Below are 27,577 nucleotides of genomic sequence, written 5' to 3'. Positions count from 1 at the left end.
GTTTTCTTTTTGTTTGTTATTTATGCATTTTATGATGTTACTGTTATGTTGTTTTAGTACTTTTTCTTGTTTTGTGAGGTTTCTTTTTTATTATTTTTTTCTTTCTTTATCATGACTATCTCGTATGTAAAGTTAGGGTTGAAATTCTTTCTGTAGCCTCTGAATGTTTTCTACTTGCTTTCTGAATGGTTGTTTCTATTTTGTTAACAGCTTTATCCAAGGATGGGAACTGATCTGATTTAAAAATTTCCAATTCTTTATCCAAGGATGGGAACTGATCTAATAAAAAAATCCAATTCTTTCACAATATCTTCACAATACTTTTGCCAGTTTGCTTTTTGGTAACTTATGAAAGTCCTTTTTGTCTTGGATTGTAACATTTCTTCCAATATTACAGTGATCTTAATTGGTGAGTAATCAGATGAAAGGTCAGGCATTGCTTCTGATGTGGTTTGGGTTTGTATGGAAGACGAGCACATTATTAATAATGGTGATGTTGGCTGTTGATTGCATTGGTGAGGCTGTCTGGTGGAGAATCCCATGATGTAACAACCTACATGGATTTACTTTGGAGAAGCTCAGGGATGATGTGTGTGCCCAGGAATATGAAGTAGCAATCTCTAACTGGTCTCAGTTACTTGGCACTCTTGAGGACACCTTTAAATGTGAAACTCCTAAGGCTGTAGAGGAGTGCACTGGAGAGTGTCCAAGGTCAGGGAGTGGTGTAGCATCATGGGAGACACTGCAGAGTATGGAGTTGAGATGTACTATCAGAATGGCTGGTGACCTGGACTAATATAGGACTCAGAAATGATGGACTAAAACTCTCATGAGGATGGATAAGGAGAGGTATATCAGGGGAATTGCTGAGGATGTCAAGAGCCATTTCAATAAAAATTATCTCAGGCCAGCTTACTGAACCCAAAAGAATCTCCACTCCAAATCTAGGATCCAGGACCCAGAGGAGCTCAGTTTATACAGGTGATGGTGAGCTGGTGTCAGGCATAGAGGGGTGTAGCTCCTTAGCTAAGTACTTTGAGTAGTTGCTCAGAGGTGGCCCTCTAAGCAAATAGCTTTCCCTTGATGGTGTTCAAGTGGCAACTGCCATTACACTCATATGTGAAGCTCCACCTTCTCTGACAGAGGTGAAAGAGGCTGTAAGTTGAAGGGTGGAAATGCAAATGGCATCTGCAACATCAGTATGGAGTTAATGAATGCTGGAGTTGAGACCATGATCTGCAGGTTGTATGCAGTACTGTCTGCTGTCTGGCAATACAGCACAATTCCCCCTGATTGGAAAAAGGGTCTGGTTGTCCCTAAATAGAAGGGAAAAGGAGACAAGCAGGATTACAACTACTACAGTATTACAATGCTTAGTGTGCCAGGTAAAGTGTCCACTGTTGTTGACCTGTGTTTCTTCACATCTAGATAAATTTCAGAGGCCTGAGCAGTCTGAGTTCACACCAGGTAAGTCAACCAATGACTGGATCCTAGCACTTCATATCCTCATGGAGCACCAATGTGAATTTCAACAGGGGATTCTTGCAGTTTATGTTATCTCAAGAAGGCATTTAACTCAGTGCACCATAGAGTGCTCTGGGGTCTTCTGCAGAGCTGTGGGATTCCTGCTGGGATTGTTGGATTATTGACTAGGACAGTGCAATACATAACACCATGAGTCAATGGGTAAAAGACAGAAGTAGAAGACACTCTAATGAGATTGAACCAAAGAAGCACACATAATTGGAAAAAGTGATAATGTAGTACTTGAATTTCAAATGAAAGGTGATGAAAGAGATGAGAAACAAATTGAACAAGCAAGGGAGGCTCAATTTTGGGCAGATAAACTTTAAGGTTTTATGACATTTTTTGAAAGAGACATAATCCATGAATGATATTGAAAAAAAAATCTAAACCTAATTAGGAAGTAAATGAACATGTGCCAAGAATGAATAGAAAGACCCTGTGAATAAGGGATTGATTTGAAAAAATGTCAGATAACTAGAAAAGGAAAGGATGTGGCCATGGTGGAAGTGGAGAAAAAAAATAAAAATATTATAAGAGGAATACAAATGAGATAGATATAATTACACAAAAACCCAAAAGGAAGTGGAAAGGAATTTTGAAAAGGGTATTATTTATACAGTGATCTTAACTTGATCTTAAGGTTTGTCAATGGTAAACTGAGATACAGAGAAGCAATCACTAAGCTGTTGATAGTTAGAGGTTTTTGAAGAGGCATTGTCACAAGTTGATATAATGTAAGTTTCCAATCCATTTTCACCAAGGAAAATTGTCTTGTAGAGAAAGTTGCAAGCCCTTATGTTGGATTAGAAGAATAAAAATGAATGAAGAGAAATACACAAACCAGTGGAAACACTGGATCCTCATGGAATGCAGGGAACAATTGGTGAATAAGATTCACAGCTCAAGTGTGTGCTCATTAAAAGAAACAAGTGTAATAGGATTGGAAACTGGGTGATGTGATATCAATTCAAGGAAGTAAGATGATACTACCAAACTACAGAATAGAATCCCTGACCAACATGATAGTAAAATTGTGAGGGAGAATTGTGAAAGACTGGTGTTTTAAATACCTTGAAAATATGAACATTTTGAAGGACAACTAATTTAGTCTCTGAACTAGATGATCATGTGTGCCAAACCAAATAGAATTTTATTCAAAAGTGATTCATGTGCTGCAAGAGAGCAAATGTTGTGTGGATTGTGTGCAATGTGGATTCTATCACTAAAAAAAAAGGGAGAAAGAGGTAACTTGATTGCAGTGTTAAGGTAATTGATGGGAGTGGACAAAATTTACTGAGATGATCTCTTGGTTTGGGATGGGAGAGAATGATAAAGTCAAGGGAACAAATTGAAAAGGACCACATGTCTGGTAGACATTATGAAATACAATTTTCCACAGAGATGTACAAACTCCTGGAACAACCTATATGAAATAGCTCAACCTAGGACCATAGACAAATTTAAAACTTAGTATGATAAATTAAGAATAAGAGAGAAGACCACATGTACTTAGCTCCTCTCCTGTATATTACAATTACATAAATATTCAACTCAATTTGTTGCCTAGTATCTCCTGTAGAAGACCTACAGCCTCAGGAATCTGACATCAACCTCCAGTCAGGACCATGAGCCACTTAGAGATGAGACACTGTGTTGTTGTGTAGGGTATTGTATTGTTATTGTGGAGCATAGTAGTATGAGGTGCTCTTTGTCTTCTGTGTGGTAGTTGCATCTAGGGCAGTTTGAATCTGTGACCAAGCCTATTTTATGTTGTTACTGTGCTCAGTACAGGCATGCTTGTATTGTTCTTGTCTGATATGGGAAGCTTTTCTCTGTGGAGCTTATATCTGGTAATTGTTGTTGAATTGATTTTGGTGCTCTTTCTTTAAGGGCTTGTTTAGTTATCTGGGTGTGAATACATTTAGGTAAATACAATTAGATATATACAAAGAATGACAACTAAATTGATTCCCAACCTTACAAATAAACCATACTAGAAGCACTACACCTGCCATCATTTAACCTCTTCCATATGATGACGTCTATGAAGGTATTTACCTAGTTGTATTTTGCGGGAAGAGGAGCTACACTTGTGGGGTCCCGCCTTTGTATCTCGCAGTGTCTAGTTTGCTTTTAAACTCATGAATGGTTTTTGTGCACACTATTTCCTTGTCCAGTTTGTTCCAAGTGTCTACCACTCTATGTGGAAAACTGTTTTTCTTCAGATCTCTTCTGTAGCTATGTTTTTTTATTTTCTTTCCGTGTCCTCTTGTGCTTCTCCTGTCCCAGTTTAGCAAGTCCTCTCTATCAAGTATTTCTGTGCCTTTCATGATTCTGTAGATGGTCAGTAGGTCACCTCTCTCTCTCTTCTTTGCTCCAGAGTCGGTAAATCTAGTTTAGCCAATCTCTCCTCATATGACAAGTTTGCGAATGCAGGTGCCATTTTTGTTGCTGCTCTTTGGATTCTATTTTCTTTATATTCTTTTTGGTACTGGGTGACCACAATGTTGCCTCATATTCTAGTCTAGGCCTTATCAGTGTGACCAATTTTGTTTATCTGTTTGTCATAGGACAAGTCGTTTGAGATAATTACACCCAGATCTTTTTCGGATCTCTCCTTCTTTACCTCCTTGGTTCCAATTTTATATTGTCCTGATAGTCTGTTTTTACTTTTTCCAAACTCCATTATCCTACATTTCTTAATATTGAAGTCCACCTCCCATTTCTGACTCCAGTTCCATATTTTATTCAGGTCTTCCTGCAGTGATTCGCAATCCTCTTCAGTTTTTACTTTCATTAACAGTTTGGAATCGTCAGCAAAGAAGCTCATGTAACATTTCACATCCTCATCCATGTCATTCACATAAATAGCAAACATTATTGGAGCTAGTACAGATCCTTGCGGTACTCCACTGATCACCTCTTTCCAATCTGAATATTTTTCTCTGAGCACTACTCTCATCTTTCTACCAATCAGGAAGTCCTCCATCCATTTTAGTAGGTTCCCTTGTATCCCTCCTATATGTTCGAGTTTCTTTAATAATTTTGTGTGTGGTACTTTGTCAAAAGCTTTTTGTAAGTCCAGGAAGGCACAGTCAGCCCATCCATTCCTTTCTTGCACTATGTCTATTAATCTTGAGTAGAAACATATTAAATTTGTGGTACATGATCTTCCTTGTCTGAACCCAAATTGTCTTGGGTTTATTACATTGTTGTCTTCCAGGTGTTTTACCCATCTATTCTTGATGATTTTCTCACAAGTTTTGGCTATAGTGCTTGTTAGTGAGACTGGCCTATAATTAGTTGGTTTTTCCTTGTTACCTCCATTATATATTGGTACAATGTTAGCATTTTTCCAGTCTTTTGGTATTTTTCCTTCTTTGAGTGAGCTGTGAGTATACAAGGATGTTGGCGTCTTAATTATATTTATTTTGTAGTCGTAGCTGAGTGACCCCCAAATTCTGTGAACTGGCTTGATCATATTTTCTGTGTTTATTATTATTCAGAGTGAAGAGAATGAGCAATACAGCAGTGACTTTATATTTTATAATGTGAGCAGTGTGATGCATCATACATTAGGCATCTGATGCTGTGCACGAAAATTTGACTCATATTGAAGAGGTTAAAGAAAAGAGAGTGGTGACATGATTACAGTGTTTATGTTACTAGGAGAGTTGACAAAATTGACAAAAAAGATCTCTTGATTTGGGAAGGAAGGGCATCACAAGGTCATGAGAATAGATTTAAGAAGACCACATGTCTTATGGATATCAAGAAACACAGTTTTCTGGTTAAATGCATTAATTCCTGAAACAACCAAGATGTTGATATATCCCAAATTAAAACCATGAATTCAAAGCTTATTATACAAGAAAAAGAAATAGGACCTTACTGTCATAACTCCTTACCTGTATACTATAATTTTAAGGTAAATATAAACAACAGTCTAACATTTCTTCCCAGAGAAACCTATGGAAAGACCTGAGGACCATTGTCAACAACTATGAGGCTGCAAATTTTAAGTCAGTAAAATTCGAGGCAACAATATAATTATTATATTACTTACCGAGTTATCTCAGATGTGGCACATCGGAAGCTGGAACCTGGGCGAAAAATACCCGCAGCTCCATCACTAGTTGTATCCACAGTAAACTTGTCAGCAATAATAGTTATATGTGCATCAGGGCACTGCTCCTGAAGGTGAGTAGCAGTAGACAAACCCACCACACCTGCACCAACCACACATACTTTGGATGCCATGGCGGACCTTTTTGGGGCACAGGACTATACCTGCAAAAAATGAATGCCAACAATGCATGAATAATGCTTTCTGTCCAGTTATACCTTGGAAGCACTACATGAAGATACAGACATAAATTCCACAATACTCCTTCTGGGTTGGGGGTCTGAGTCAAAGTACACACACACCAAAAGTCCCTCTCATAAACCCCTCTTCCCATCTGCACTTCAGGGTAAAAGGATCATCTTGCCAATAATAATAATAATCCTACTACTACTTGGGTCAAATGCAATGCAACAAAACACAACTCTTCTATAGCAGAATCTGGTTTACTCTACTGTTTCACTATACAGCAATCACCTTCCTCATTCACTCCTAAGAAGCAGATGCAGTGAACATCTCTCTGAGTTATCATCCATTCACAACCTTGTATGAGGTATTGAATGCACAAGTTTTTGCAGCCAATATTTTAGGGACTTTAGTAACCCCCTACAGACCAGTCTTACATAATTCTTTTCAGGGAGGAAACTATTCTCTGCTCAAAGAAGAATGCTAATCATTTAACTTCTACTATTCCTTCTTTCTGCCATCCTCCTTAAATATCTCTTTTACTGCCTCTGTGGCTCCTCTTTGGCACAAAATTGTTCCTAAATATAGTAGCATTTGTTTTGCAGTGACAAAATAAATACAAATCATCCATTCACAATCTCCCACCACACATTCCTATTTCTTGCACTCCCTCTCTCCTGATTGTCACATACCACATGCACCCAAAGTTTCCTTCACCTCATATTTCCAATCCTTTTTGGCCTTTCTCTTGGCTAATTCCACTCTCTTCATGAGTCTTTCCTCACTTATCATTTCCGTATGTCCAAACCCCCTTAACACTTGTCTACTATATCACGTTTTTTTTCCAAACACCTGTTCTCTGCCTTACCTTCACAATTCTTACTATCCATTCTTAATATACCTATCATATTAATATATTTCTAAAATATCTCACTTCAAAGACATTTAGTCTATTCCTTTCAGGTTCTCTTACACTCCAAGTATCTGCTCTGTACAGCAGTATTGGCACAATCACTCCTTCATATAATCTTCTTTTTACATTCTTTCCCAAATGCAGATTTCCAGTCACACTTTTCATTCCAGAGACATTACATCCATCCATTACTCTTTAACTCACCTCAACATCCACTCCTTCATTCACCTATATATTCAAAAGTCTCTACTTCCTCAAGCCTTTTCCCATCAACATTCCTTGTACATTTCATAATGTTACTTTTACCCACTTGCATGACCAGGTTTGACTCCTTCCTGGTAGGGGTTATGTTAATAATGAATACTAACCACCCAATAGACATAGATAAAGCATACAATAGTCCTATGACACACATTTTATGAACATATACAGTATAATCTTGGTTCTCGAACATCTCTCAAGTCAAACACATAGGTTCTCAACCAAAAAATTAAAGGACATTTTGCTCCATTCTTCAACTAGAATGTTGGCTTTTACCAACCTGAATGGAGAAAAATGGAAAATGGGACAAAATTCAAAGTTTTGTGGGAAAGTATCACCCTGATAAAACCATATCCAGCAGATATCCAGCAGATCAGTAAGCTTGTTTCAGTCCTTGACCAAGTCAGTTCTGAAACTGGTTTCTAGAACAGATTATGGTCAAGAACTGAGGTTCTATTGTGTATGTATGTATGTATACCTAGCTTTACCTAATTATATCATACAGGAAAGGGAGCTATGCTTGTAGTAACTTGTCTTTGTATCTCTCAGCATCTAGTTTGTTCTTAAATACTTGTATGGTAGCATCTAGTTTGTTCTTAAATTCTTGTATGGTTTTTGGACACACTATTGTATGTATATATGTGTGTACGCATATATATATATATGTGTGTGTGTGTATATATATATATATATATATATATATATATATATATATATATATGTATATATATATACATGTATATATACACACGTGTATATATATATATATATATATATATATATATATATATATACATACATACATACATACATACATACATACAGGTTTTCCTTGCTATTCGATGGTTCGATATTCAATAATTTGTTTATACAATCCTTTTGAATTTATACCACTTGCTCATTTTTTGACGTAGGCACTTGATTATACAATCACCAAACCGCAAACAAATGCACAGCAATCACAGTACCACCCACACTCCATCAGCCCACCATTGAAACCCATTCCTATTTTTTATTCAGTTGTGTTTTGTGCTACTATTTCACATTCATTGTTGCTTTTACAAATATAATTCCAAATGGCCTGCAACAACTACTACAGGTGATATAAAGCCCAAAAGACCAAGGAAGAGTTTATTGTTGGAGAAAAAACTTGAAATTGTTAAGTGCCACGAGGGAGGTGAAGGGGCTAACTCCATTGCCAGAATCATGCAGTTGCCCCCAATCAACTGTCTCTACAATACAATATTCAAACAAGGAGACAGTGTAACAATGCTGATGAGGCAGAGGGAACCAATAATGGAGGAAATGGAGATACAGTACTCTTAAGGCTGTGGATTGATGACCTGTCTCACTGCAACAATTCTCTTTCTACCTCCCTTGTGACAACAAAAGCCCTCTTGATTTATAATGATCTACATAAGAAGGGATATGAAGTTAAGGATGGGTCAATTGTCAGTGCCAATAAGGGTTGGTTTGACAATTTTAGAGCCTGAGCAGCCCTACACATCATCAAGATAACTGGTATGGCAGCAAGTTCTGACAAGCCTGCCACTGCAGGCATTCATATCAACACTGAAAAAAATACATTGAAGAGTATGGCTACAGTGTCAAACAGGTGATAACTACAACAAGACAGGCCTATATTGGAAGAAAATGTCATCCAGAACCTTTATTGCTAAGGAGTACAAAACAATGCCAGGATTTCAAGCATCCAAAGACAACCTTGGTGCTGGGTTGTAATGCAACTGGGGACTTGAAGCTGAAGCCTTTACTGATCTACCACTGTGAAAACCCAAGGGCACTTAAGGACTATGTGAAAGAATATCTCCCAGTGATATATAGGTCCAACAAGAAGGCCTGGATGACGTCTTCTATGAACCAGCATTATGTTGCAAATTATTTGTCTACTGCACTGCGTGACTATGCTGCCAAAGAAAACACTGCTAACCATTTCCTCCTGCCAGTTGACAATGCCCCAAACCATCCAACAACCATGGAAGATTTGGGAGACAACATAGAGATGATGGGTGATGTTTCTGCCAAAAAACAGGACAGCACTCATCCAGCCCATGGACCAAGGTATGATTGCCATTTTCAAGGTGTATTACCAGTGCCACACAATGAGTCAGTTGATTAACATGACTGACAGCCCAGACAAGCCCACAGTCAAGGAATTCTGGGGCAATTATAATATCAAGAAGGCCATTGACAATATCAATGCAGCATGGAAGGTGACAGAAAAAACAATGAATGGCTGCTGGAAGAAACTGTGGCCCGAGTGTGTCAAGCCAGCTGACAACTTCATTGGATTTAGTGATGTGGTACCCATCCGTAAGAACACTGTCAGGCTCTCACATATAGCTGGCTTCAAGGAGGTGGATGAAGATGATGTGAATGAATTGCTACAGTCCCATGATAAGCTATTCAGCAATGAAGATCTGATGGAGTTGGAACGAGAACAAGCTCTCCATGGCAATGATGATGATGCACCCCAGTGAGGCCTTGACAACACTTTGTGAGGTGTTCTGTGGCCTAGATGCAATCATCGAAAAAATAAAGGAAAGGGACCCAAACCCAGCATGAAGTGGTACAGTTGCCTATAATGTGGAGCAACCTTTCAAGGTCTACAGAGAAATATTCGAGGCCAAGAAAAAAAAAGGCAAGGCAGACCACCATTTCCAGCTTCTTCAAACCTGCCGCTTCCTACAACCCAGCCCCACCACCTCTCCAGTCTACGTCTGCCACTCTTCCTGTTCACCTCTGCTGCCCAGGATTCATCAAGCCCTACCACTTCTGATGACAAGGAAAAGGCTTCCTCAGGATTTTAGTAAGACTAACCATGAAAGATATGTGTGGTGAGGGATTGGGTAACTAGTGGTTAGTGGCGTTCTACAGAGCCTCTTTTTTTTTTTTTTTTTGCTCTTTCCAGTGGATATAGGCCTACTGGGGACACTATAAAAATAAAATAACACATCTATAACACTACTTCTTTGGATGACATGGAAAAGTGTTATATATCTCTCAATATAGGCTAGGCCAAGGCTACTCTTCCTATTAAATTAAATCCTATTAAAACTTAAGTTTTCTATCCAATCGTTCATTATTCAACCTGGTTTTCAGGAACATAACCCAATTGTATGGTGGAGGAAACCTGTATATCACATGTAATTTACCTAATAACATACCTAATTGTAGTATACATGAAAGGAACAACACTCCTTGGGTCCCATCTCATACTCTCTAATTTATTCTAACTAAACTCAAGTGTACAGCTCCAACTTAATCTATATCCTTGATTCTCAATTATCATATTTAGATCTTAATTCATGTATCATTCTAGGCTATTCTGAGTGCCTAAATATCTATAGAGAAAACTTTATTTCTTCATGTACTTTAGACATGTTGTCTTTCTTAATTTGTTCCCATGAGCTCTTAAAGCCCCCCCATCCTTAATCAAGAGATCTCCTCTGTAAATGCAATCTATCCCCTTTAGTGACTTGGAATACCAATCACATCACCTTTTTGATCTTTCAAAGTTGGCAGACCTGGTGCTTGTCTTTCCTCATATGGTTTATCAATCAGGTAGGGGACCAGTTTGGTTGCTGCCCTTTGTATTCTCTTGATTTTGCTTATATCTTTCACTCTTTCACATATTCCAGTCTTGCATGGATAGGGTTTCAATGAGTTTTTTCATCTCTCTATCCATATAGTGAATCTATCTGTATACCAAAGGCTTCTTCTCCCTTATAAGAAAGGAAGCCAAGTCAAAAGCATGCACTCTTTGACTTGGACGAGTCCTGAATTGTGCTCAGGACAGTACTAATTACATGTAGCGAAAAACCATTTTAATTTGCAGCATTCTGTACATTTTGATAAAATGTATTTGTCTATCTATGTGTGTTTTAGTAATGTGTTTTCACTTTAGCATGCCATGTAATATTAGAAATCTTTTTTAAATCATAATTACGTGTTCCATGTTAACTGCATTTTCAAGTCATATGTCGGCAAATTGCAACCAGCTGCCTGGTACACTAACCACTCCCACTCCCTGTACACAACCACTTCTGCTATTTTCTAGTACCAATATTATAATAGAAAAATGAGGTTATGTTAATTCATAATGCAGTATGTGTTCATTTGCAAAATATATGAAAATTTTGTGATACAACAGGGGGTACTTACATAACTGCATTTACCTAATTGTAGTATATAGGCAAATAGTAGTTTTCGAGGATCAGTTTGGGAAGGCTTATGGGTGGGTTTTGATTGAGAGGATTAGGAGAGGAACAGATGGAATAATTGGTGAGGAGCAGTATGGGTTCAGAAAAGCTAGTGGTTGCATGGATCAGATTTTAGTGGTAAGGCAGATACGTGAGAAAGATTTAGCAACAGGTAAGGATGTTTTTTGGACCTTTACAGACTTGGAAAAGGCTTATGACAGGGTAGATAGTAAGGCAGTGTGGGAGATTTTGCAGATATATGGGATTGGGGGAAAGCTGTTAGGGCAGTGAAGAGTTTTTATGAGAGTAGTAGAGCCAGTATTAGAATTGGGAATGGAGCGAGTGAGTGGTTTGAAGTAAAGGTAGGGCTGTGTCATGTTGCCATGGCTGTTCAATGTGTACATGGATGAGGTGGTGTGGGAGATAAATGCGAAGGTAATGGGCAAGAGAATTAAGATGGTTAAAGAAAATGGAGAGAAATAGGTGAGCCAGCTGTTGTTTGCTAATGACATTGTGGCAAGGTCAGAGGGGGGATTAAGGCAGTTAGTGAGAGTTTGGAAAGGTATGCAGAAGAAAGTTGAAGGTAAATGTGGGTAAAAGTAAGGTGACGAGATGTACAAGGGGAGAGGATGGCAGAATTGGAAGTAAGTCTTAAAGTGTAACCACTTTGAAAATTAAAGGTGTCTAATTTTACTGGAATATATTTTTAGTACTTACCAAAATCAATAATAGCTAAATAAATCACACAAAAACTCTTTTGTTTTTATTTATTACAATGTGCAATCATGTGCTTCAGCCATTCTTGTAAAACCTGTCCATGGCACCATCTGCTTTGCAATAACATTAGAAATTCTGTTCATTCTTCATGCCTCATCATTGTGTTTGAAGAATAGTGATTGTGTTGAGTGCTGCAGGTTATTTAGGAATTATGAAAATTAAGAAAGAGCTATTGATGAAGATACACAATTGGTAAGAAGAGAGACAGAGAACAATATATTAATAACATATAGAACTCAGAAAGGCAGATGAAAGCTTATGATAACCATATAGAATATACATGGGTAGCTAAATGATGGGGCTAGATTCTCTTACAATAATACTAAATGGCTTTTTTTGAAGCATTAAGCAAAATATATGAGATATTGTTTTTGGAAACTATGTTAAATTGATGGGATAAATAAGTTTAGAAAAATAAAACCAGGAGAAATAATAAGTGAATAACAAAGAAATTAATAGAATAAATATTAAAAGAAAAAAAAATGGAGTTCTTGAGTGCAGTATTGAAGAAGAAAAAAATTATTTGCTGGAATGGATTGGTATGTTCTTAGCAATTCTTGCAGTGAAATTTTCATTTTTATACAGTGTGTAAAGAATCTAAAAAATGTATCTAACTTGTCTTGTAAAGAATTAGTATTAGCTAGTAGTAATAAATTACCATAATTAATCTTTTTACTGGCACACTAGGGCAGAGATGAAAAAAATATCTGTATTACATTGTAGACATCATTGTTTAAAATGTTTGTGACACCTAGGTGTAGTGTGAATGTGATGCAGGATTGTCTAGGAGCATATTACAAAAATGTTGAATGCATCACATATGTAACCCTTACTTTTTTTGAGTGCCTTATGACAGCCTTTATCCCCCTTATAAGGGAGGTAGCCAAAAAACAAAGGCATAAAAACCACTCTCACCCATTCCATCCCTATCACACTCCACTCTCCTCCACTCTCTTCCCTCCCTCTTGTCTTGGCACCTCCTAAGTACCAATGATGAAAATTTCTTCAAGGAGATTTTGGTTCCAAATGATAGTCAATAATTCTACTGTCTATCCACACATCTTGTCTGTTGTCAAAGATATTTAGGAGTTGAGACTACTCTCAAAAGATAATGAAATACTCTCAACAATGTTAAAGGAATTGTCTGTTTCTCTACAAGACGCCATTGTCAATTGAGATGGCTTGGGTTGGTATCCATCGTGATGTCATCAGAACTAATACCAAGAGATGGCACTGTATGCTGTATTTTAGACCCATATGCACTTACAAAGACCTACGTCTCCCTTCCCAGTTTCATTTTCATCCACGTTAACCTTAAGAAACCTCCTTCCACTCCACCATATGCTTACCTAATCTCTTCACTTTCTTATATAGTTACCCCTTCTCTCTCTTGTCCTCTCTTCACTCTCGACACCCCACCACTACAATCCAAAACTCAAACATGCCCTCCCTTTCAATTTAGTTTCACTCAATACCAACACATCTCTCTTCTCACAAATATACTATCATTTCCTTATACTCTCATCTGTACTGCACTCATGCACATTAAGAGACTCAAACTTTAGGGTCCTGGTTGGAAAACTCCTCCCAGACCCTGCCTTTTTTTTGTTTTTATGTCCCCTTTGGGGCTACAGAGAGTAGGATGCCTAGTCCTATCCTCCGTCCTGTTTTAGTCGCCTCCTATGACTTAAATGGGAACAATCACTGGCAGTATTCTTTCTCCCCTACCACAGGGTTTGGCAAAAATGGAAATGTATATTCAGAGGAGTGGTACAGGACAGTATTAAGAGTGGAGGGACAGTCACAGTACAATGAAAAAGCATAATTTCTCCATGAATAGAGATTTTCTCTATCACAGACAAAATGATGTGTAGCTCTGGTCTGTAGTGGTGCCCCATATAGACCCTAAAGTATCAACTGTATGCTACTGAGATTTTAACTTCACAATCACCTGAGCCAATACCCCAGATGGGGTCTTTTCACCCCTTATAACAAGGTGAGGAGGAGAGTGGGAGTGGAAAAGGAGATGGCAGAGAGGGCTGATGAAAGATTATAGGGATGGTTTGGGCACATGGAAAGAATAAGTGATGAAAGGCAGAGGTGGAGGGAGTGAACTTGAAGGGACAATCAAAGAAGAAATGGATGGGGTGAAGAGGGTGTTGAGCGAGGGGAATGTCTGTTGAGCAAGGAAGGGAGAAGGCAGGAGATTGGGATGAGTGGAAAATTACTGTGTATGGATGATGCTGTTATGCAAGGATGGGATGGGGGATGGAGGGTGCTTATGTGTGAATGATATTTTGATGCAGCCTGAAGGGATTTCTCCTAGTCTTCTCTTTTTCTGCATGAGGGGATGGAGGGGGGAGTCATCAATTAAGTGAAGTGGCCTTGCTGTGGATGTGCTGTGTCTTGCTGCATTGCATTTGACCCAGGGCAGTTGGCAGATGCAGGGATGACCCATCATCCACAAGGAGCTGAGATGGGATGGGTGGAAGAGAAGGTGATGGGGAGTGAAATAGGTCAGAATAGGTATGTGCATCTGACTTAGCTATCTCATATGGGGGAAAAAACTCTTGGTATATAGATACAAAAAGACCTTGGTATATAGAAAGATATATACAAGTGTGCAGTGCACTTTAAACAGCACTTTATATAAGGAAATGTTTTGGTATAGTGGAAGCCATTCCCTTTGCCCTATGTGCTCTGATAGCCTGGACAAGTATCAATCACCTTACAAAGCTGTCATTTTTCAATGAAGAGTATACCAAAAGAATTATTTCACTCTTCCTCCACTTGAATTAGGATCATTCATTGGCAACAGTATAATCTGAGGAGTGTCACTGAAGTACACAAATCACAAATTTGTGGCCAAAGTTAAACAGCTTTATTCAACTTAGGAACTGTCAACATAGTGATGGGCATGACCTTAAGATATGCTGACTTTCTAGCAGTCTGGCATGTCTTCTGAGAAAATTATATCTCTATCAACTGAAACCCCATCTGCTCCCAATTCTGACTGCTAAAAAGAATAAAACTCTGGTGTTAACCAAATAAAATCTGTAAAGTGTATCATAGGAACACAATTACCTCTAGGTCTTCACCCGGTAACAAGATATGAGAAATCAATGTCCAATCACATCAAAGGATATTTGTTATGTAAATAAACCTCTAAATTCTATTATACTGATGTAATGTAATTTTCAACAGCTCCTTTTATTGAAAAGCTACTAGTGTACAGAATATCAGATGCTCAACAAGTTATTTTTCCATATTCAAATTCAGAAGGATCAACACATTTTTTAATTTTGACTATTCAAGAACTAAGTGCTTAGTTGTAAATGTTATACAAATACAATGGATTCATTAAAATTAAGAAAGTACCTTACCTAATTTCTACAGGACTTGAGTACAGCACTACAGAATTGCCTTTAACTTACTGGGCACATTATAAAGATATGAATACCTATGATTCACAAACAACTCTTATCATCAAGAGATAACATTATCACTTCAAGGATATGTATATATATATACGGTATACATACAGGGTGATTGGGATAAATTTGACACTTTCAGAAAGGAAAGAAAAATGTCATATCTTGGCCAAAAAGTTATGTATTCTCTAAATTCAAAGTGCATTTCGTAGAGGATCTTTTGCCAAATACAGCTCACTCAAAGAAGCCACCCTGAGCCTCCACCACAGCCTCTAGGCAGGACCTGAACCTGCAGTATACGGCACTCACAGTGTCCTTTGAGAGACACCTGATCACCAGTTTGATCCTGGCAATCAGCTCATCCTTGGCATTGCAGGTGGTACAATTGGTGTCTTTCTCAGCTGTGCCCTACATATAATAGTCTATGGGGTTGCAATCAGGCGAGTTGGGGGGCCAGATGTTGGGACTGGTGAAGTTATATAAGTTCTCAGACCACTTCTGGGTTTTCCTGGATGTGTGACACAGAGCTGAGTGCTGCAGCCACCCTTTGCGCATTTGACAATAGTGGACAGCAACTCAGTATAGCCATCTGAAGTGAGTCTGAGTACCTTTTCAAAGATGTGGGGTGGCATGATGTGGCCTTCGCTGGAAACACACCCAAAAGCCGTCACAGTTTGAGGGAAGTTGGTTTTTCATGAAGTGTGGGACTTCGTGTAGACTGTAGGCTAGCCACCTGCACATTGTGCAACTGGTCCTGGCAGAAATTCTTCTAGTCTGAGAAGAACCAAAGCATCCCTGGCTCGATTGGGTATTTGACCTTGTTCAGGAGTTTCTTGGCTTTCATAAGGCAGTTCTCTTGGGCCTTGGCAGGGAGTAGTTGGCCCTTGCACCTTTTGTATGAGGAGTAGCAAAGATCCTCATTCAGTGCTTTCTTCATAGTTGCCATTCTGATGCCCATTTCTCTTGCCAAGATCCACATTGTCTTGCCTGGACCTTGCTGCATTTTTTTTTTTTTTTTTTTTTTTTTTTTTTCAGTGTCTTGAAAAGTTTCGTTGTGTGGATAGAATCAAAATGCCTGCTATGATCCTTCCTGCTAGCCACTGTTTCCACATCTCCATTGCAATTCTCTAGCTCACATCTCACAGCCTTCATGGTATTCAAGGAGCACTGAGCTGCAGCTAAGGTTTCCGAGTATTTGAATCCAGTGCGAATTATCGTGATGCAGGTCACTCTTCCAATATTCCAATGCACTCCAGTCATCCATGTTCTCTAGCTCTCGCACCCACCAATAGTACACAGAATCAGCAATCCATTGTACTTTACTGCTATTAAATCCTTCAAATGGTTATGAAATGACAGAAGATAAAAAATTATCAAATTTATCCTGAACACCTGTACAATGGTTATTTTTATATATACATACATATATACAAAAATATATATACATTTATATATATATATATATATATATATATATATATATATATATATATATATATATATATATATATATATACACACCAAAGACACTTTCCACCTAACAAGGAAGGTAGCCAAAAAACAGTCATAAAACCCACTCCCACCCATTCCATCCTCACATACTCCACTCCCATTCACCCCACTACCTCCCTCTTATCTCGGCTCCTCCTGGATGACGGGTCATCCCTGCATCTCACCCATATATATATATATATATATATATATATATATATATATATAATATACACACACACACACACACTTCATCGAATGGACGACGTAGAGGACGTTCTGAAGAAAAAGTGAAATTTTCGTGGATCCCAAAGCAAAAGAAGTACCTATTGTATTTACAGGGGGGGGGTTGCTCGTGGTGTAGTGGGAAAGTGAGGGAAAAGGAGAAGGGGAGGGATTAGTGAGGGAAATGGAAGGAAATGAGGAAGGGGAGGACTTGGTCCAAGAGGCCAGACGGCTTGTAAACAAACGCCGAACCGATGATTTGGATTTCAATGATTGGACTAACAAAAATATAAAGATTAGAAACATAGATAAGAGCAGTTCAATGCAAGGTGAGGATAGTAATTTCCAAGGATTTAATGAGGGGGTGGTGGATACCAACTTCCCCTGACTGGCAAAACTGGAGGAAAAACTTGAACAAATGACTGAACTTTGGGAGATTAGGTTCGGTAAAATGTCAAAACTTGCGGAGAGGGTTGAAAATTTGGAAGAACTAGAAAAGGTGAACAAAAACTTAACTGATGAAATAGAAGAACTAAAAAGACAGTTAAGAGAAGTAAAAGAGGAGAATGAAGAATTAAAAAGGAACAATAAAGACAATAAAGAAACAATAGTAAAAGAGGCACAGGGGTGGAGGAAGATCCAGGAAAATAGTAAAGTTGCATTTACTGATATAATTAAACAGCAAATGAATGAACAAACTGAAGACTCAGTTATCAAAGTGATGAGACAGAAGGAGAATATTGTAAGAGACTTAGCAAATAAAAAGAAATGTATAATTATATTAGGAATGGAAGAGAAACATAACCCAGATAGAACCACAAGAATCAAGGAGGAAAATGAAAAAGTAAGTAGATTACTAGAATTAGTTCAGGAAGATGAACCTGAAATAATGAAACAAATTGAAGAGAAGTTTAGACTCGGAAAGTATAGTACAGATAAGACCAGACCAATTAAGATTAAATTCAGATCACAAACAACAGCAGAGAATATCTTAACAAAAACAGGGAAGCTAGCAGAAAGTGAACAATATAAAAAGGTATGGATAAAAAGAGAAATGAATAAAGAGGAAAGAGAGGAAGAAAAAATTAAAAGGAAAGAAGCTAAAGAAAAAAACAAGACCAGAACAGTGAGAAAAAGAAGAATTCTACTGGAGAGTAGTCAATATGAAATTGAAGAAATGGACCATAACAAAGAGAAACAAAAAAGAAACAGAGAATACAATGGAAATAACAGAAAGTTAAGAGTATCCTACACAAATATAGATGGATTAATAACAGGACTTTGCTTTTTAGGAATCTGCCCCTTGGGATGAGGTGAAGGCAGTTTTAAAGATGATGAAAGCAGGTAAGGCACCGGGTCTGGATGGATGTCATGCAGAATGTCTGAAAAAGGGAGGTTCAGTGATGGTGGACTGGTTGGTGAGGTTATTTAATGTTTGCTGGAGAGAGGGTAGAGTACCGGAGGACTGGAGTAGTGCCTGTATAGTTCCTCTTTACAAGGGAAAAGGGGACAAGTGTGAATGTAGTAATTTCAGAGGGATTAGCCTGTTGAGTGTAGTAGGGAAGGCTTATGGGAGAATCTTAATTGAGAGGATTAGGAGAGGAACAGAAGGAGTAATTGGTGAGGAACAGTGTGGATTTAGGACGGGTAGAGGTTGTGTAGATCAGATCTTTGTGGTAAGACAGATATGTGAGAAAGCTATAGGAAAGGGGAAGGATGTTTTTTGGGCTTTTATGGATCTGGAAAAGGCTTATGATAGGGTAGACAGAAAGGCACTGTGGGAGGTTATGCAGATTTATGGGATAGGAGGAAAGCTTTTGGGAGCTGTCAAGAGTTTTTATGTGAGTAGTAGAGCATGTGTTAGGATTAGAAATGGAGAGAGTGAGTGGTTTGAAGTAAAGGTGGGACTTCGTCAAGGATGCGTTATGTCGCCCTGGCTGTTCAACTTATACATGGATGGGGTGGTGCGAGAGGTGAATGCTAGGGTAGTGAGTCAGGGATTGGAGATGGTTAAAGAAAATGGAGAAAAGTGGGAGGTGAGCCAGCTGTTGTTTGCGGACGACACTGCGCTTGTGGCAGGGTCAGAGGAGGGATTGAGGAAGCTGGTGGCAGAGTTTGGGAGAGTATGTGATAGAAGAAAGCTAAAGATAATTGTGGGTAAAAGTAAGGTGATGAGATGTACAAGGGGTGAAAGTGGCAGTAGACTGGAAGTGAACATTAAGGGAGAGCGACTGGAGGAAGTGGATAGTTTTAGATACTTGGGTGCAAGTGTAGCAGGAAAAGGTGGAGTGAAGGTGGAGGTAGAATGTAGATTGAGAGAAGCGAGTAAATGCCTTGGTGGTTTAAAGAGTGTAATGAGGAATATACATTTGGGAATGGATGCGAAGAGGAGACTGTATGAAGGAGTGATTGTGCCAACAGCACTGTATGGGGCAGAAATGTGGAACATAAGAGAAGAAGAGAGAGAAGGAGTTTTTTTGTGTTTGAGATGAGTTGTCTGAGAAGTATGGTGGTGGTTGCGAGGATAGATAGAGTGAGAAATGAGGAGATGAGGAGGAGAACAGGGGTGAAAAAGGATTTGGGAGATAGGGTTGATGAAAGAATATTAGGATGGTTTGGACACATGGAAAGAATGAGTGAAGAAAGACTAGTAAAAGAGGTATGGAAGGCAGATGTGGAGGGAGTGAACATGAGGGGACGTCCTAGGATGAGGTGGATGGATGGGGTGAAGGGGGCTTTGGGGAAGAGGGGAATGTCTGTTGAGGAAGGAAGGGAGAGGACGGAAGACAGAGGTGAGTGGAGAATGGTTGTATATGGATGATGTTGTGACTGCATGAGGAGGAATGGGCAGGGGGGTGGGGGGTGGGGTAGTATGTGTGAGTAATTTTGACGCAGCCCGAAGGGATTTCTCCCCGTCCTCGTCTTATATGCAAAGAGGGACGGAGAGGGGGGGTCGCCGATTAAATGAAGCGGCCTTGCTGTGGATGCACTGTGTCTTGCGACACTGCTTCTGACCCAGGGCGGTGGGCAGGGTGCAGGGATGACCCGTCATCCAGGAGGTGCTCAGATGAGAGGAAGGGTGGGAGGGGTGTGGAGTGTATTTAGGGATGAAATGGGTGGGAGTGTTTTTATGCCTTTCCCTTTTTGGCTACCTCCCTTGGAAGGGGGAAAAAGCCTTGGTATATGTATGTAATAACAGGACTGAATGAACTGAACAAATATCTGAAAGAAAAAGATCCGGACATAATGGGAATTGTTGAAACAAAATTAAAAGGTACACTATCCACCCAACAGCATAGGACACAATGCATATAATTATTGGATTAGAAACAGAGAGATAAAACAAGGAGGTGGAGTTATGTTCCTGACTAAGAAGGATATAAACGTGAAGAGTGTCACATATGGAAAGAACAGAGTAGAGATGATTATGATAGAAATAGAAGACAGAGATAAGAAGAGCAGAAAGTTTGTAATAAACTACGTGCCCCCAAAAACAGCCTCGTGGGAAGAGAGTGAACATAAAAGTATGTTAGAAGACACAAGAATAACACTAAACAAGATAATGGAAGATGGAGGAAGAATAGTTATGATGGGTGACTTTAATTGCAAAGAAATCTGCTGGGAAGAGATGACCGTAAAGGGTGGAGAAGACTCATGGGGAAATGTTCTACTTGAGATGATTATTGACCACACAATGACACAATGGATCCAAGAGAACACTAGGTATAGAAATGAAGAACCATCGAGACTAGACCTAATAATCACATCAGAACCTGAAATAGTGGAAAAGATAGAATACCAGGCACCAATAAGTAAAACTGACCACATATTGATAGAACTAGAACTAAATGAGAAAAAATACATGAAAAGAAATGAACAATATAGAAAAGGAAGAATGATGTATGAAAAAACAAACTTTGATAAAATAAGAGAATTCTTCCAACAAGAAAACTGGGAAGGAATATACAAAGAAGAAACAGTGGAAGAGAAATGGAATATTTTGACAAAAATTTATAAAAAAAAAAAAATAAAAAAAAAAAGAGTGGAAAAGTATGTCCCAAAACAAAAACAAGAAAAAGAATATGTAAAATGCTGGTACAACAAAAGTTGTAGTGAGTTAAAAGATAAAAGAGACAAAGTTTGGACCAGATGGAAAAAAGACAAAAGGCCTGAAAAATGGAAAATATATACTTGTTATAGAAATGAATATGTACAAACGTGCATAGAGGAAAAGAGAAAATATGAAAAAGATGTCATAGAAAAATGTAAAGATCAACCAAAGCTATTTTACAGATTTGTAAACAAGAAACTGAAAAACAAACAAGATTTGGAGAAATTAAGACAAGGAGGAGTTGAATACACAGAGGAAATTGAAATGGCGGAAATTATGAACAAACATTTTAAATCAGTGTTTACAAGGGAGAACATACAACCTGAAGAGATCGAATGGAAAGAGAAAGTCTCCCCTATGAAAGAAATAGAAGTAACAAAGAATGAAATAATGAAACACTTGAGTAATCTTGATGTCAAAAAATTGCATGGACCAGATGAAATAGCAAACTGGATTTTGAAAGAATGCAGGAATGAACTGGCAGACAAAATACATAGCATGATAAACAGTTCCTTGAAAGAAGGAAAAGTTCCAGAAGATTGGAAAAAAACAAATATAGTACCTATATATAAAGGGGGAAATAACGAAGACCCTACCAACTATAGACCAGTCTCTCTAACAAGTACAATAGCAAAAATTTGTGAAAGAATTATCAAAAGTAGATGGGTAAAATATTTAGAAAAAAACGTGCTAAATCCAAGGCAATTTGGATTCAGACAAGGACGATCATGCGTCACCAATTTAATATGTTTCTATTCAAGGCTAATAGATATAATACAAGAAAGAGATGGATGGGCTGATTGTGCATTTCTAGACCTAAAAAAAGCTTTTGACAAAGTACCACATAAGAAGTTGCTTAAGAAATTAGAAACTGAAGGAGGAATACAGGGGAAACTGCTTAATTGGATGGAAGACTTTTTGTAAGAAAGAAAAATGAGAGTAGTGATAAGAGACAAACACTCAAAATGGGATGAATAAGCGGTGTTCCGCAAGGAACAGTTCTGGCCCCAATAATGTTTGCTATATAAATTAATGATATGGATGAAGGAATTGAAAGCTATATGAGCTTCTTTGCAGATGATGCAAAACTATTGAAAAAAGTGAAAACGGAAGAAGATTGTGAATCACTACAGAGTGATCTAAATAAAATACAGGAATGGAGTAGGAAGTGGGAGATGGAGTTCAATACAAAAAAGTGTAGTATAATGGAATTTGGAAAAAGCAAAAACAGAATAACAGGATCATATAAATTGGGAGATGAAGGAATAAAAAAAGTAGAAAATGAGAAGGACCTGGGAGTCATTGTTATGAATAATATGTCACCTGAGAAACATATAAACAAGATTTTTTGAGAAACTTATAATTTAATAAGAACAATCAAAGTTGCATTTACATACCTGGATGAAGAAATGGTGAAGAAAATTCTAATCACCCTGATAAGACCAAGATTGGAATATGCAGCAACGATATGGTCACCAAGTACAAAAAAATGTATAAAAAAACTTGAAAGAATACAAAGAGCAATTACAAAATTGGCACCAACACTCTCAAAACTATCATATGAAGAGAGACTAGCAAAACTTGAACTACAGACACTAGAGCAAAGAAGAGAGAGAGGAGATTTGATAGCTATTTACAGAATCATGAAAGGCATAGAAATTACTGATAGAGAGAATCTGATAAAATGGGATGATAGAAATACAAGAGGACACGGAAAGAAAATAAAAAAAGACAGCAATAGAAGAGATCTGAAAAAGAACACCTTTCCTCACAGAGTAATAGACAGTTGGAACAAGTTACATGAGAAAATGGTGTGTGCAAAAACAATACATGAATTTAAAAATAGTTTAGATAAAATGAGATATGAAGACGGGACACTATAGATATACACATATTATACACATACACATATTATACACATATTATACACTATATATATATATATATTATACACTATATATATACACATCATATATATACACATATTATACACATACACATATTATACACTATATATATATATATATATATATATGTATATATATATATATATATATATAATATACACTATATATATATATATATATATAATATATATATACTGTATATATATATATATATAATATATATATATATACTGTATATATACATATATATGTATATATATATATATGTATATATATATATATATATGATATAAGTATATATACATATATATGTGTATACATACATATATATATACATACATATATACATACATATATATATGTATGTATATAGATATGTATGTATATATGTATGTATATATATATATATATGTATATATATATATATGTATATATATATGTATATATATATGTATATATATATGTATATATATGTATATATATATATATTTATATATATATATATATATAAATATGTATACCTATATAAATATGTATATATATATGTATATATATGTATACATATATAGGGATTGAGGAAGTTATTGACAGAGTTTGAGGTGTGTGAAAGAAGGAAGCTGAAGTTAATGTGGGCAAAAGTAAGGTGATGAGATGTACAAGGGGAGAGAGTGACAGTAGGTTGGAAGTGAGCATTAAGGGTGAGAAACTGAAGGAAGTGGATAGTTTCAGATACTTGGGTGTGAATATGACAGGAAAGGGAGGAGTGGGGGTGGAGGTAGAATGTAGATTGAGAGAAGCGAGTTAATGCCTTGGTGGGTTAAAAAGTGTAATGAGAAATAAACATTTGTGAATGGATGCAAGAGGAGATTATATTTTCCTAGTTGTATTTTGCGATAAGGGGAGCTACGCTCGTGGTGTCCCGCCTTTGTATCTCGCAGTGTCTAGTTTGTTTTTAAACTCATGAATGGTTTTTGCGCATACTATTTCATTATCCAGTTTGTTCCAAGTGTCCAAAACTCTATGTGGAAAACTGTTTTTCTTCAGTTCTCTTCTATAGCTATGTTTTTTTTATTTTCTTACCATATCCTCTTGTGTTTCTTTTGTCCCAGTTAAGTAAGTTCTCTCTATCAAGTATCTCTGTGCCTTTCATGATTCTGTAGATGGTCAATAGGTCACCTCTCTCTCTTCTTTGCTCCAGTGTCGGTAATTCCAGTTTAGCCAATCTCTCCTCGTATGATAGGTTTGCAAGTGCAGGTGCCATTTTTGTAGCTGCTCTTTGGATTCTTTCTATTTTCTTTATATTCTTTTTGGTACTGGGGGACCACAACGTCGCCGCATACTCTAATCTAGGCCTTATCAATGTAACCAATATTTTTTTTATCATGTCTTTGTCCAAGTATGTAAATGCCACTTTTATTGATCTTAGCAAGTTGTAAGTCTCCCCGACAATTTTGTTAATTTGTATATCATAGGACAAGTCATTCGTGATAATTACACCCAAATCTTTTTCGGATCCTACTTTCTTTACTTCCTTGGATCCAATTGTATATTTTCCTGATATTCTATTTTTGCTTTTTCCAAACTCCATTATGCTACACTTCTTAGTATTAAAGTCCACTTCCCATTTCTGACTCCAGTTCCATACCCTATTTAGGTCTTCTTGCAGTGCTTCACAGTCCTCATCAGTTTCTACTTTCCTTAACAGTTTGGCGTCATCAGCAAAGAAGCTCATGTAGCAGTTCATGTCCTCGTCCATGTCATTCATATAGGAGCAATTGTGCCAACAGCAATTTTACGGGGCAGAAACATGGAATATGAGAGAGGAAGAGAGAGGGAGTTTGAATATGTTTGAGATGAAATGTCTGAGAAGTATGATATGGGTTACTAGGCTAGATAAAATGAGAAATGAGGAGATGAGGAGGAGAACAGGGGTGGAAAAGGAGCTGGGAGATAGGGTTGATGAAAGAGTATTGGGATGGTTTGGACACATGGAAAGAATGAGTGAAGAAAGATTAGTAAAAGAAGTGTGGAAGGCGGAGGTGGAAGGAGTGAATATGAGGGGGCGTCCTAGGATGAGATGGATGGATGGGGTGAAAGGGGCTTTACAAAAGAGAGGAATGTCTGTAGAGGAAGGATGGGAGAGGACAGAAGATAGGGGTGAATGGAGAAGGGTTGTGTATAGATGAGGCTGTGATGCATGAGGGGGAGTGGGTGGGGGATGGAAGGTGAGGAAGTATGTATGAGAAAAAATTTGACGCAGCCCAAAGGAATTTCTCCCCGTCTTCTTCCTTCCTTCATGAGGGGACGGAGAGGGGGGGTCGCCGAATTTATGAAGCGGCCTTACTGTGGATGTGCTGTGTCTTGCAACACTGCTTCTGACCCAGGGCAGTGGACAGGATGCAGGGATGACCCATCATCCAGGAGGTGCCAAGATAGGAGGGAGGGAGGAGGGTGGAGGGGAGTGGAATATATGGGAAATGAAATGGGTGAGGGTGATTTCTATGCCTTTTTCTTTTTGGCTACCCCCTGTGTAAGGGGGAAAAAGCCTTTGGTATATGTATGTATATATACATATATATTATACATATATACACAATTTATATATATATATATACAGTATATATATATTATACATATACACACAATGTATATATATATATATATATATATCATATATATATATATATATTATATATTATATATATACATATATATATATATATATATATATATATATATTATACATATATATACATATACGCACACACACTATATATATATATATATATATATATATATATATATATATATATATATATACAGTATATATATATATATATATATATATATATATATATATATATATTATACATATACATATACATACATATACACACACACACTATCTATATATATATATATATATATATATATATATATATATATATATATATTTTATATATATATATAATTATATATACATAATATATATATAATTTATATATCTATATATATTATATATTATATATATACATGTATATATATATAAAACTGTCCCATTTTTAGTTCAAATAATTTATATATATATATATACTACAAAGGCGGAGCATGCCAACAGGAGACCTTTTGATCCATATCTAGGCCGGATGCGAAAAAAAAAATCATATTAATAATGAAATAATAAATAAAAACTATAATAATGTAAATAACAAATAAAATACATAAATAAACAAACAGGTAAATAGTAAATAATAATAAATTGACATATAACTAATAATAAATGAAAATCAGACAGACAAATGATAACAAAACAAAAACAATATAAAATAGATTATATAATCATTACAGCATCTTGCTTAGGTGTTTATCTAAATGATTCTTAAAGCTTCAAACTGAACTACATTGCACTACCTGTGCAGGAAGTTTATTCCATTCATTAACTACATGGTTGGCAAAGTTGTTTCTACCTACTTCCAAATTGAATCTATTTCCGGACAGTTTGAGACCATTGTTTCTTGTCTGATTCTCATTCAATGTGAAAAAAATTTCACTTTTGATGTCAATTCCCTTTAAAATCTTAAAGACCTGTATCAAGTCACCTCTGAGTCTACGCTTTTTTAGGGAAAACAGATTCATATGCTTTAGTCGATTTTTGTATGATTTATTTTTGATATTTGGAATCAGTTTTGTGGCTCGCCGTTGTACTTTTTGCAGTCTATCAATGTCTCTAATGAGATTCGGTGACCATACGGAAACAGCATATTCCAAATGTGGACGAACTAACGATTTATATAGCTTGTTAATGAGTGATGGACTTTTGAAATCAAAAGATCGTGCAATCAGTCCTAAAATCTTATTTGCTTTCTCAGAGGCTGAAATACACTGCTTGGATGATTTGAGGTCGTTACTGATAATTACGCTGAGATCTTTTCACTATCCACTTTAGTTAACGAATTTCCAAATAACTTGTAATCGCACTTACTGTTATTTTTACCTATGTGCATTACCTTGCATTTACTTGTGTTAAATTTCATTAGCCACTTTTCAGACCATTGCTGTAATTGATCTAAATCTTCTTGAATATCTAATTGGTTTGAGTGATCATTTGCCACTCTGCACAGTTTTGTATCATCAGCAAATTTGGAAACAGTAGATTTTAGTCCATGGTCTATATCATTTATATATACTATGAATAGAAGTGGCCCAAGAACAGAACCCTGAGGAACTCCACTTGTAACATTTTTCCATCCAGAAGTTTTTCCATTTAAAACAACTCTCTGTTTTCGACCATTCAACCAATTACTAGTCCAACCTAGTATATATATATATATAAATATATATATATATATATATATATATATATATATATATATATATATATAACTGTCCCAATTTTAGTTCAAAT

The 27,577-nt window shown here is 36.9% G+C and overlaps 1 protein-coding gene across 5 annotated transcripts in view; it reads right to left on the bottom strand.

Annotated features, from left to right (window-relative positions):
- Window positions 1-27,577, bottom strand: part of Daao1 (D-amino acid oxidase 1) — an 87,975-nt gene that overhangs the window by 58,437 nt on the left and 1,961 nt on the right. For 3 of the 5 annotated variants that reach the window (XM_076180174.1, XM_076180176.1, XM_076180173.1), the window contains exon 2: window positions 5,594-5,817. In XM_076180174.1, coding sequence (XP_076036289.1) covers window positions 5,594-5,787 — 194 coding nt within the window. In that variant the 5' untranslated portion in view covers window positions 5,788-5,817. Of the gene's footprint in view, window positions 1-5,593; window positions 5,818-15,091; window positions 15,361-15,390; window positions 15,495-27,577 lie in introns of those variants that run through there. The other 2 variants (XM_076180171.1, XM_076180172.1) reach the window with 2 other exon arrangements.

Source organism: Oratosquilla oratoria, chromosome 44, assembly GCF_046742065.1.
Source record: "Oratosquilla oratoria isolate Oo_2021 chromosome 44, ASM4674206v1, whole genome shotgun sequence".
NCBI classification, from domain to species: domain Eukaryota; kingdom Metazoa; phylum Arthropoda; class Malacostraca; order Stomatopoda; family Squillidae; genus Oratosquilla; species Oratosquilla oratoria.
Note: the sequence above shows the minus strand (reverse complement) of the source record. Positions and strands in the feature narration are given on the sequence as shown.